Source organism: Boleophthalmus pectinirostris, unplaced genomic scaffold (genome assembly GCF_026225935.1).
Source record: "Boleophthalmus pectinirostris isolate CB_2022bp ecotype Guang Dong unplaced genomic scaffold, ASM2622593v1 HiC_scaffold_10, whole genome shotgun sequence".
In the NCBI taxonomy this organism is placed as follows: Eukaryota; Metazoa; Chordata; class Actinopteri; order Gobiiformes; family Gobiidae; genus Boleophthalmus; species Boleophthalmus pectinirostris.
In genome coordinates this window covers 32845410-32857991 of record NW_026570971.1, presented here as the reverse complement: position 1 = coordinate 32857991, position 12582 = coordinate 32845410, and the positions used below count along the sequence as shown (strand labels likewise).

Below are 12582 nucleotides of genomic sequence, written 5' to 3'. Positions count from 1 at the left end.
CAAAAAAGTAGAAAAAGTTCAAAATCGCACAAGGAAAAATATAGTTAAAAGGCCTTTATTTGAATGGCCAAAGCCAACATGTTTTGACCTAAACTGGTCTTCATCAGGGCTTAAACCATCCACTTACTTCGAAATTCAGTTACGTTAGGAATTAAGTGTTTAGATGGTCTTTTTTAAAGCAGAATTAATTTTTATTCAGAATTAAAGCTCTCATGTAAACGTGGCAAATGAAGAATAATTGGATACTTGGCCAATCAGATTCCAGTTTCCCTCTTTTAGCCCCTCCCCCTCAGAGCCCCTCGGCCCTCTGAGACTCCGGCGTCACAGGTCTGGACACAGTGAATATGTCCTGCTTCTGTGTCGCTGCTTTGTCTTTGTGCTCCTGTCTGCACCTGTCTGCTCCGGTCGGCCCTGTCTCCTCCTTCCCCTCTTCTTCTTCGTCTTCACCTCGTTTGTCCGATAACAGTTCAATAATTTGCTTCACCTGCGCCTCCAGCCGCCCCAGCCTGCCCCCAAGCGTCTGGATGTCCGCGCGGAGCTCCGCCCTGGTCTCGTGCAGCGCCGCCCGAATGAGAGGCTCCGACCCCGGGTACAGCGGCTGCGGAGATCCCCCCGAGCTCTGGAGGGGGCTGTGGAGATCAATCCTCTGCTCGCTTTTTGTAATCCCGCTGTCGCACGAATCCGTTTTCCGCAAATTCCCGCTTTCCTCCGTCTCCGCGGTGATCTCTTGCTTCTTCCCATCTTGGGTCAGCATCTCCGCCGACGCCGCCTTGTTATTCAAACCGTCTTTCCTCACTTCGGAAGCCGCCATGTTGTTTTTTAACCTCATCCAAGCGCTCGCCTTTGCTGTTTTCGCCAGCGTCGTGCCCGGGCTGGCTTTGGCTCTCACCGCCTGCTCCACGCCCTCCATTACGTCGCAGTTGTTCGGTTTTGTCGTACTGTCAGTGTACGTTTGCATCGGCGTTATCTGCGAAACCGTCAGGACGCTGCTGCTGACGGGGGCTCCGTTCTGGAAGGATCGGCTCAGAGGGAGGGAGTGCTGGAGGCTGGAGTGACCGAGCTGGTGCAGGTTTTGGTGTTCGGCCTGGATTTGATTTTTTTCCAGATCGACGGAGTTTGATCCCTGGTGGCGTAGCTCTTTTTGTTGTTTGAATTTCTGGAATAGTTTTCGGACTGGGTGGTCTTGGGGGATGGTGAGCTGGACTTCGTTCTTGGCGCGTTCCCGCTCCTCCTCCTCCTTTCGAACTTCGCTGATTTTACGGAAAATGACCTGAGGAAGAGACACAAAACAGAATCGAAAAGTTGATTTAGTCTTTTTCAAAGCCATGGCTATGATTACGTTTCGGTTAGTTTATATAGAGCCCCAAATGACAGCAGCAGGATTTAAGCCACAGGGAATTAGAAAATCAAACAGTGAAACAATTATTGGTCCATAATAGTTTAACAAACAAAAAGGAAACAAGCAAAACAAGGACTAAACCAGGGCTAAACAAGGACAGAACCAAGACTAAACCAGGATTAAACCAAGACTGAACTAGGACTAAAGCAGTACTACAAAAACCAGGACTGAACCAAGACTAAACCAAGGACTGAACTAGAACTAAGACATGACTGAACCAGGACTAAAGCAGAACTAAACCTGGACTAAACCAGGACTAAATCAGAGCTAAATCAGAACTAAACCAAGATTAAAGCAGGACTAAACCAGGGTTAAACCAGGACAAAACCAAGACTGAACCAGGACTAAACCAAGACTAAACTAGGACTAAAGCAGGACTAAACCAGGATTAAAACAGGACTAAACCAAGGGTAAAGCAGAATTAAACCAGGACTAAACCTGGACTAAACCAGGAGTAAACCAGAACTAAACCAAGACTAAACTAGGACTAAAGCAGGACTGGCCCAGGACAGAACCAGAGCTAAACCAGGACTAAACCACAACTACAAAATCAGGACTGAACCAGCACTAAGTTAGGACTTAACTAGGTCTAAACCAGAACTAAACCAAAGCTAACCCAGGACTAAAACCAGATTCAATCACAAGAAACCAGGGCTAAACCAATGCTAAAGCAGGACTAAACCAGGACTACAAAATCAGAATAGAACCAGCAACTAAGCCAGGACTCAACTCAGTCTAAACTCATGATCTGATTTCTGTTGTTATCAGATTACAGAAATGTTGACTGTTCCATCTGATGTGCGTAATCCTTTTTTTCACCCCTGTGCAGGTTCTGGCAGGAACAATTATACAAAAAAGGACAAACTAATGTGGTGAAGATAAAAATGAAAGAGAAACTGCAAAAAAAAAATCATAGTTTTTAGCTTTTTACTGTTATAACATTGTTCCTTCATCAAAAACATGTTTGAAGAGGTTTGAGATTCATCCATGCATGTTTGAGTAATCTAGTGATCTCTACGAGGCCCTATTCCCTACCCTACTTATTGATAGCTCCGCCCACAGGCCTACATCACCCATGCTAACACACAACAATTCTCCATAAATATACAAATACGTGATACAAATTGTGCACTACATCTTGACAAACCTGATGGATTTTGCAGGAGATCGTTTGTGTTGTGATGGTGCTCTGAAGGGGGAGGGACTTAACGCAGAGAGCAAAGGGCAAGCTAAATAAGTTATGTGTGCAGGTAATGCCCCATAGAAGTAAAATACCCTTAAAAAAAAACAAAATCGAAAGAGTTAAAATTCATTGCACTTCCTCTATTTGTTCTGGTCATGTAATCGTATCCACTCTCACTTTTACCTATCAGTTCTGTTTCCTCCCACTCAAGCCCATTATCTCAGTAATTATTGAGAACGATTCAAAATGTCCGCCTCCTCCTCCTGTCCACCCAAACACAGGCTAAATACAGAATCATTTCAATTCTGCGCTTTTGGGGTTTGACATGTGATTCGTGCAAATTTGTCAACGGTGCAGTTTTGTTGGTAAAATGAGATTAAATCAGGGCTGGTGGACTGGGGGCTAAAACAGGACTGTTCAAAAGATGGCCCGAGAGCCAGATCCGGTCCACCAATAGACCTGGTCCGGCCCACAACTCATTTTCAGGTTTGGTTATTAGTACAGAGAAAAGAGTAGAGAAAATACTGTACAAGAAAAAAAAAACAATATTAATAGTAGGGCCCGAACATGGACATGGATTTTGTTGTGGCCGATATGACAACGATATAATGGGAACTGGAGCTGCTGATAGCTGATACAATTGCCGATAGGGATGGGCATTCAATGAAATCTTCTTAATCGATCGTCGGAAGAATTAACGATCGATTATCGATTAATCATTAACGTTTTTATATTAAAATGATCATCATTATTATTACTATCTGCACTACTAATCTGCATAAATAAATTCAACTTTACGACATATAAACTGTAACGACTCTAGAGCCACATCAATCCGTTTGACATTATAATGTGTTTAATTCAGTTTTGAGCAACTCTCACAGAAACCAAACTTAAAACCGCATCACTAATTTGCATAAACTCAGCGAAGATAAAACTACAGCTCTTTTGTCACTGATGCGGTCAATTTCTGTTGGATTAAAAGACATGACTCAGGTGAATACAGGTTAGTGTGACCAGATTTGCGTTTGTCAAAACCAGGACTGTACGGGGGGAGGGAGGTGGGGACTCATCATCGACATTGTGCGACTCTCACCTGGTAAAGCTTCTTCCCACTGGACACCGAAACATATATGTGCTGCTTTATACACTGTGCACAAGGACTCACACTTGTCCTGAACACAACAGAAAGCTTGGAATTTCTTGTACAAATCATCGTTAAATCCACATTTGTGCTTCGGTACGCTGCAGACTGACCCACTGTTTGTGTCTCGCTCCTTCTGAGTGCAGAGAGACACATGTACAGACCCCTGTTTGGTCACGCTGCGCACAGCACAGCAACCTACATTCGGGTTGTCGATTAAAATTAACCTAATCGATGAAATTCTTAATGATCAATTATCGATTAATCATGCCCATCCCTAATCGCCGATATATTTAGTGATGTAAAAATTCACTGTAAATCTTGAATTGTTTAACAAACAAACATTTATTGTTATTCTGTCTCTTTACGTCATATTTACAGACAGTAGGTCAGACTAATGGCATTTTTGCATCACATTCTAGCCAGTAAAGAAAGTAAACTACCGCTATTAGCCTTCAGCTGTAAATGCGTGCATGCCGCGGTAATTAATTATATGTGTAAATGTTGATCACACCTCTGTTCACAGCTCATTTACATATCAATGCAGGTTCAGTAACAAATATACGGCCAATATAGTCACTTTACAATAGGCCAATAGAAAACAGCCTGTTTATGTGCGAGAGCTACAGCAGCTAACCAATGACAAAAAAACAAAAGTAGCTTCAAAACACATTTCCAACACTCAGCGTCACACAGGCTCTTCCTCACATCACAAGTCTGTACTAATAAATGTCCTTTTAATCCAGACTCAAACCAATTGTCCGTAAAAAGAAAATAATCTCAGTGTTTGGATCTGTGTCTGCGAGTGTAAACAAACACACGTGAGTGACGTGACTCTGGGGGTGTGTTCAAATGACTCCGCAGATAAATACTGACATTTATCTGTCTGTAAATTGGATTAAATTAACATAATGTAGAGAGTCTAATCTTTATAATGAGGTATAACATGCCCACATGAAATATCGACCCATATTGCCAAGATTTAAGCCGATATGTTCCTGAGTGCCCATGTCGGCCGAGAATATCGGCTAACCGATATATTGGTCGGGCCCTAATTAATAGTGTGTGCATATTGTATATAGTTAATGCTGTCATTATTAACGCTGTATTATTTGAGCTGTTTTTGGACTTGGGTGACTAGCACTCTGGCTCTCAGTAAGAAGGTTCCTGGTTCAACTCCCAGGCCTTTTTATGTGGAGTTTGCATGTTCTCCCTGTGTGGGTGGGTTTCCTCATGCACAATAGGTCAAATCCTCCCTTCAGTATCTGTATAATAATGTATATAATAATAGTGTGTCAGTTCATATGTAAAAATTAACTGTCAAGTCCATGATCGGCTGTAGGGTGAAGACTGTTCCACATGAGGGCGCTCCAAAGTATTAAAATGCACACTGTTGTTGTGCTCTTGGGCAAGGCATGTAACAGTATGAATAAGTCTGTAAGTGAGGTGAGAGGGTGTTGGGGCGGACTGATAACATGCCCACTGATATTACATCTGCTACAACTATTACTATTATTTTGATTATTATACTATATTATTATTATACTATTATTTTGAATTTAACACTTTTATTTTTGTTCTTGTTTTGTGCAACAAAAAATAAATAAAAACCCTCCCACGTCTCAGCCCTCTCTTTACATACCAATGTTCAGTCCCAGCAATATGCCCAAGGGGGTGCATATTTGTTCAAAGTCTTCTTGTTTCCCCTCACAGAGTCAGATCTTCCCTGGGGTGTTTGTACAGTTTGTCTAATTTGGGAGAGCAGAGGTTTCCAATTCTTGAGGATGCATTTTTTGGCCGTAGTCGCTGCCAATAGCACAAAATATCTTTTAGCAGCCGTTAGGATTTAGTGGTGCAGCATCTCCTAAAATCCAAATCCTGTACTCAGCATCCAGACAAAGTCCCACACATCAGCTCTCCTCATCACACAGTTCCAGTAAGATTGTGATTTAACACAACTCCAAAGCATGTGAACAAGATTTCCAATGGACATGTTCCATCTTTGACTCTGAGTTTTTTACTCTGACTGGTCTGAAACACCATGTCCTAACGTGCTCAGCCTGAGAATGAAATGTCCTATGATCGATGTTGAATGTGTCTGTCTGTACATACTCACTTTGTTTGAATGACCTCTACAAAAGTGTGGAGCGTTTAGTGTCCAAGTATTCTTTTCTCAACTCATTACTTATTTATAAATATTTTGAAAAGTGATGTTTATTCATGTCATATTGTTCGGATAATTGATAAAAGTCAGGAAACATGTTGTTAGTATTAAGATCACCAACTGTTTTGAACACTTTCCTGGACCATTTACCACCACTACTACTAATACTACTATTATTGGGTCCGGTCAAGTGGTAACGGGGGGAAACAGGGGCAGATTTTTGACATTCAAATGTCTCTTATTCAGAAACTAGAGGGACTATTGAAATAAGTAAAGTATCAGATTGTAGGAAAGAGTTACACTCCAACAGGGTCAAGTTAAACCTGTGATATTCTTTCAAGTTGTTGACAAAAAATTTTAAAAACTCATGCTGGTAACGGAGGGAATGAAATATAGTGGGCAATAATATTTTGGGCAATAAATCCAAACAGTGATAACTAGTGGTTCTCACTCACATATCCTTAACAAACTGGTTTGAATATTTGCTTCATATAGTTTTCTACCATATGGTACAAGATTAGGTTGAAAAACCTCTTACTTTTTGAGTCATGGGATTTTTTATTAAGAAAGGTCATGGTAACAGAGGCAAAAGTAACGGAGGGAAAATTGTGCAAACAAGTAGAAGGTGCAGGATTTTACATCATTTGTCGCTTTTTTCTTCTGAATACTTTAATATTACTTCAAAATGAAAGGAAACTATTTCTATAAAATATGTCAGTCATCATGTCATTATCATTTTAAATACTTTTTTTTTTTTTTAATCATGTACCGTCATCAACAGTTCAAAGATGGAATAACACAAGATATGATGAAATACATCCATTTATTGACATGATTTGCAGGTCTTTGAAATTTGGGAAATAATTTTTGTTCCATGTTTCATACATGGTCTGTTTAAAACATATGGAACTTTAGAACCAAAAATGGTACAGAAAAAAGGTCAACAGTTTCATAAACTAGAGTACATATGTATCTGTTCAATACATTTTTATATCAGATGCATTAACTTGAATTTTTGGCCTTGCTGTTTACTTCTGCTTGACAGGGCCCTATTACTACTACCACATACTTGCTCAAATGAGTCAGTAGTACAGATTAGTATTGACTGGTGACTGGGCATTTTTTCTGGACATTACTTATAGCTGACTCATGTTTGTGCGTGTGTGTATTTAGACCTTCTCAAATGTTTGACTTTCACATCTATTAGACTTTTCCAACCGAGTGAATTTGTGAATTTTAAAGTGACGTTCAAAGGACAAACTTTGCTTTTAAAGACAGGAGCAAACAGCAGCTTCGTCTAATGAAATATTCAAACGGAAAACTTTGTTAATACATCTCCTCTAAAAGTTCCTCTGCGTCTTCACCGTCCTGCAGGTAAACAACAGAGGACAAAGCAGGTCAGGAGGAACCCAAAATCATATTAAAGATCTTATAATACGCCAAATCAACTCTTGTGAGCTTTTAGTCGTGTTCGAATGTTGTTACCTCCTCAAAAACAGACCTGGAGTTGTGTTTTGTTTCATTCACACATGTTTGAGTAACTCTGTCTACAGTGTTGGGAAGGTTACTTTTAAAATGTATTCCCCTACAGATTACATATCCCAAAATGTAGTTTGTAACGTAACCATTAAATTACTTAAAGTGAGTAACGTAATCTGAATACTTTGGATTCCTTGATTTGCTGTAGAGAAGCAAAGACTACATCTTCACATGAGATGTTTTGTCTGCTAAAAGACAGTGGCATGGTTTAGTCCTGTTAAATCCTGTTTTAGTCCTGTTTTAGTCCTGTTTTAGTCCTGGTTTAGTCCTGGTTTAGTCCTGGTTTAGTCCTGGTTTGGACCTGGGTTTGGACCTGGGTTTGGACCTGGGTTTGGACCTGGGTTTAGACCTGGGTTTAGACCTGGGTTTAGACCTTGGTTTAGACTTGGTTTAGACTTGGTTTGGACTTGGTTTGGACTTGGTTTGGACGTGGGTTTGGACCTGGGTTTGGACCTGGGTTTGGACTTGGACTGGGTTTGGACCTGGTTTGGACCTGGGTTTGGACCTGGGTTTGGACCTGGTTTAGTGTCCGGCAATGAGTGGAATTACTGGGGGAAAAAAAAGAAAAAAGGGATATAGCCCAAAATGTGAAAATACCGTCATGTAATCCATTTATTTCTACAAAGTAACTGTAATCCAATTACCACTCATGGAAACAGTAACTGTAACTGAATACAGTTACTCATAATTTGCCTTAGTTCAACAAAGATTGTCAGCTCCGAGCAGGTGGCGAACTCTTAATCAGTGCAGCATTATCAGGAAACAGTGTTAAAGGATGAGTGTGGATTTCTGTGGTATAATTGGAGCTGGAGTAGACAGTGCAGTGGGTTTGGAGGATTCGTCTCCTTAAATGTCCCGTTTTTTGACACCTGTCCACTGTCCCCCCCCGTCTCTGCATCATTACACTCTGTCTGCACAAAACGACCGCCTGACAGACACGAGAACAGAGCACAGGAGGAGAGGAGTGACACGTACTCAACCAGGAGGAGGACGAGAGGAGAAGAGGAGGAGGAGGAGAGGAGAAGAGGAAACGTGAGAGATACTGAAGGAAAGGGAAGAAGAGAAGAGTGACAGTTACTGAAGGAGGAAAGAGGAGGAGGTGAAGTGACTGATTCTGAGTTAGGAGGAAGAAGAGAGGAGTGACAGATACTGAAGGAAGAGGAGAAGGAGATAGAGAAGAAGAAGGAGGAGGAGGAGATGAGAAGGAGGGAGGAAGCGAGAAGGGGAAGAGGAGAAGAAGGAGTGACAGAAACTGATAGAGGAGGAGGAGAGGAAAGAGGAGGAGGAGAGACAGATACTGAAGGAGGAGGAGGAGAGGAGAGACAGATACTGAAGGAGGAGGAGGAGAGGAGAGACAGATACTGAAGGAGGAGGAGGAGAGGAAAGACAGATACTGAAGGAGGAGGAGGAGGAGAGAAGGTGGAGGAGAGGAGTGACAGATATTTAAGGAAGAGAATAGGAGGTGGAGAGGAGCAGATACTGAAGTAGGAAAAGAGAAGGAGGAGATAAGGAGGAGAGTGACAGATACTGAAGAAGGAGAGGAGGACAAGAGGAAGAAGAGAGGCATGACCTTTCTTGGTTTAGACCTGGTTTAGTCCTGGTTTAGTCCTGGTTTAGTCCTGGTTCAGTCCTAATTAGCTCTGGACCTGTTTTACTTCTTTCCTGTTTTAATCCCTGTTTTGGGTCCTGGTTTAGACCTGGATTGGTCCTGGTTTAGTCCTGGTTTGGTCCTGGTTTGGTCCTGGTTTGGTCCTGGTTTGGTCCTGGTTTAGGGTCCTGGTTTGGTCCTGGTTTGGTCCTGGTTTAGACCTGGTTTAGACCTGGTTTAGACCTGGTTTGGTCCTGGTTTGGTCCTGGTTTAGACCTGGTTTAGACCTGGTTTAGACCTGGTTTAGACCTGGTTTGGTCCTGGTTTAGTCCTGGTTTAGTCCTGGTTTAGTCCTGGTTTAGTCCTGGTTTGGACCTGGTTTGGTGCTGGTTTAGTCCTTGTTTGGTCCTGGTTTAGTAATGGTTTATTCCTGGTTTAGACCTGGTTTAGTCCTGTTCTAATCCTGTTTTAGTTCCAGGTTGGGTCCCAGTTTTGTGGCTGTAATAGTGAACAAAACTTATTAGACATTAGTGCAGAGGTGGGCAGTACACAGTTATATTCTCTTGAGAAATAGTCATATTTTTATTGACAGTACTTGCAGACAGTTTTTGGCTCCTCTAACCGCCTCTGGACAATGTCAAATGGCTATTTTTAATCAAGGGTGATAACTCAGAGCTTAAAAGTTGGAGTTATAATTTGTTTGTTTGTTTGCTTAAATCTATTTCTCACTTCACAGTTCATAATAAGTCATTCTGGGACAGAGATTTTCTGATGTTTCTTCATTACACGCTTCAAAATCCAAAATCAATGGACCTCATTATCACACTGTAATCACATTTACACTTTCCACAGGCTGTCAGTGTGACAGGAGCAGACAGGAGCAGACAGGAGCAGACAGGAGCAGACAGGAGCAGACAGGAGCAGACAGGAGCAGACAGGAGCAGAGCAGGAGGATAGAGGAGCAGAGGGTCAGATGGAGCAGAGGAAGAAGAGGATGAAGAGGTGGTGGTATTTTAAACCTGGATCGTTATAAAAAGACAGAACTGAAAAGGATTTTTCTTGTTGGAGGTGGAGAGTTCAGATTCTGCCAAACACGAGACACGGTAGAAATATGGAGAGAACAGAAGCATCCAAGAACAGAGAGAGAAGGATGAAGGAGAAGAGGGGAGGAGAGGGGGATGAAGGAGGGGAGGGGAGCAGAGATGGAGAAAGCATTTATATCTCTTAAACTGAGACTTTTTAACCAGTATCTTCACCAAAACATCTCTGGAGGTGTATTTTGTTTCACACATTCTCCTCAAACTTCAGTCCTGGCCTAGTCCAGCTTTAGTCCAGCTTTAGTCCTGGTTTAGTCCTGCTTTAGTTTTGGTCCAGTCCTGGTCCAGTCCTGGTTTAGTTCTGGTTTAGTTCTGGTTTAGTCCTGGTTTAGTCCTGGTTTAGTCCTGGTTCAGTCCTGCTTTAGTCCTGGTTTAGTTTTGGTTTAATTCTGGTTCAGTCCTGGTTTAGTCCTGGTTTAGACCTGGTTTAGTTTTGGTTTAGTCCAGGTTCAGTCCTGGTTTAGTCCAGGTTCAGTCCTGGTGCAGTCTCCTCGGACCTGGTGTCCACACATGTTCACATGTATGTCCAACACATTTTGGGTTGTTCAGGCACTTAATAACTAATTTTGCAAATCATTATTCAATTGTGACTTTCTGTGTTCCATCAAAATGATTAAAACACAAAATAAATGTTTTATATATCATATGTGGACATATAAATATAAAAATATAAAACATATTATGAAAATATAACTCTGTGTTTTTGTACTCATCAGGTTCCAAAGAGCTCAAATAACAAAGAGAAATCACTAAAGGCACAAGAGTTCAGGTACTAGGAAGTTAATTAATACAAGTTTGCTCATGGTTTATACTTCTTTTATACTATACTAGTTCTGGTTTAAATCTAGTTTAGTTCTGGTTTAGGATCTGATTTAGTGCCTGATTGAGTCCTGGTTTAGATCTGGTTTAGACCTGGTTTTGTCCTGGTTTAGTTTCCTGGACCTGGTTTAGATGACCTGGTTTTTACTCATGGTTTAGACCTGGTTTAGACCTGGTTTAGACCTGGTTTAGACCTGGTTTAGACCTGGTTTAGACCTGGTTTAGACCTGGTTTAGACCTGGTTTAGACCTGGTTTAGACCTGGTTTAGACCTGGTTTAGACCTGGTTTAGACCTGGTTTAGACCTGGTTTAGACCTGGTTTAGACATGGTTTAGACCTGGTTTAGACCTGGTTTAGACCTGGTTTAGACCTGGTTTAGACCTGGTTTAGACCTGGTTTAGACCTGGTTTAGACCTGGTTTAGACCTGGTTTAGACCTGGTGTAATACAGGTATACTCATGGTTTAGACCTGGTTTAGACCTGGTTTAGACCTGGTTTAGACCTGGTTTAGACCTGGTTTAGACCTGGTTTAGACCTGGTTTAGACCTGGTTTAGACCTGGTTTAGACCTGGTTTAGACCTGGTTTATACCTGGTTTAGACCTGGTTTAGACCTGGTTTAGACCTGGTTTAGACCTGGTTTAGACCTGGTTTAGACCTGGTTTAGACCTGGTGTAATACAGGTACCTGGTTTAGACCTGGTTTAGACCTGGTTTAGACCTGGTTTAGACCTGGTTTAGACCTGGTTTAGACCTGGTTTAGACCTGGTTTAGACCTGGTTTAGACCTGGTTTAGACCTGGTGTAATACAGGTATACTTGGTTTAGACCTGGTTTAGACCTGGTTTAGACCTGGTTTAGACCTGGTTTAGACCTGGTTTAGACCTGGTTTAGACCTGGTTTAGACCTGGTGTAATACAGGTATACTCATGGTTTAGACCTGGTTTAGACCTGGTTTAGACCTGGTTTAGACCTGGTTTAGACCTGGTTTAGACCTGGTTTAGACCTGGTGTAATACAGGTATAGACTGGTTTAGACCTGGTTTAGACCTGGTTTAGACCTGGTTTAGACCTGGTTTAGACCTGGTTTAGACCTGGTTTAGACCTGGTTTAGACCTGGTTTAGACCTGGTGTAATACAGGTATACTCATGGTTTAGACAGGACACTGGGGATCAGAGCTCAGGGTCTAAAGTGCAGCAGCTTTTACAATAAACCTTTTGTGACCAAACAGCGTCATTTATAAAGTCAGGTGCACCACAGCTATTTACTATCACATGTTTTTCCTTCTAATTGGATCCCATGGTCATTCCTCCATCCCCCTCTTTCTCCCATCTCCCTCCCTCGCTTTCTCATCCCATTACATTGTCTGTACCCATTTCCTCTCTCTCTCTTGCATTCTCTCATTGTCTTCCTCCTCTTCTCCTCCTCCTCCTCTCTCTCTTCACACTACATGAGCATATAGTTTATAAAGGCCTGTTGGCCCTCTCACACCATCCTCTCTCTCCTCCTCCTCCTCCTCCTCCTCTCCTCCTCTCCGTCTCTTCACGCTACCTGAGTCCACAGAGTTGATCCGGGCCTGTTATCGTGTGATGTAGTGCTTGTTTTGGTGCTAGCTGCAGCTGCTAAAGCTGATCCTGAGTCCATCCATCACAG

The 12582-nt window shown here is 42.0% G+C and overlaps 1 protein-coding gene across 1 annotated transcript in view; it reads right to left on the bottom strand.

The window, feature by feature from the left end:
* Positions 1-289: 289 nt before the first annotated feature.
* LOC110153091 (potassium voltage-gated channel subfamily H member 5-like) overlaps positions 290-12582 on the bottom strand; it is a 118108-nt gene continuing 105815 nt past the window's right edge. Inside the window, exon 13 of the mRNA XM_055161197.1 lies at positions 290-1270. Within this exon, the coding sequence (XP_055017172.1) occupies positions 290-1270 (981 nt within the window). The remainder of the gene's footprint in view (positions 1271-12582) is intronic.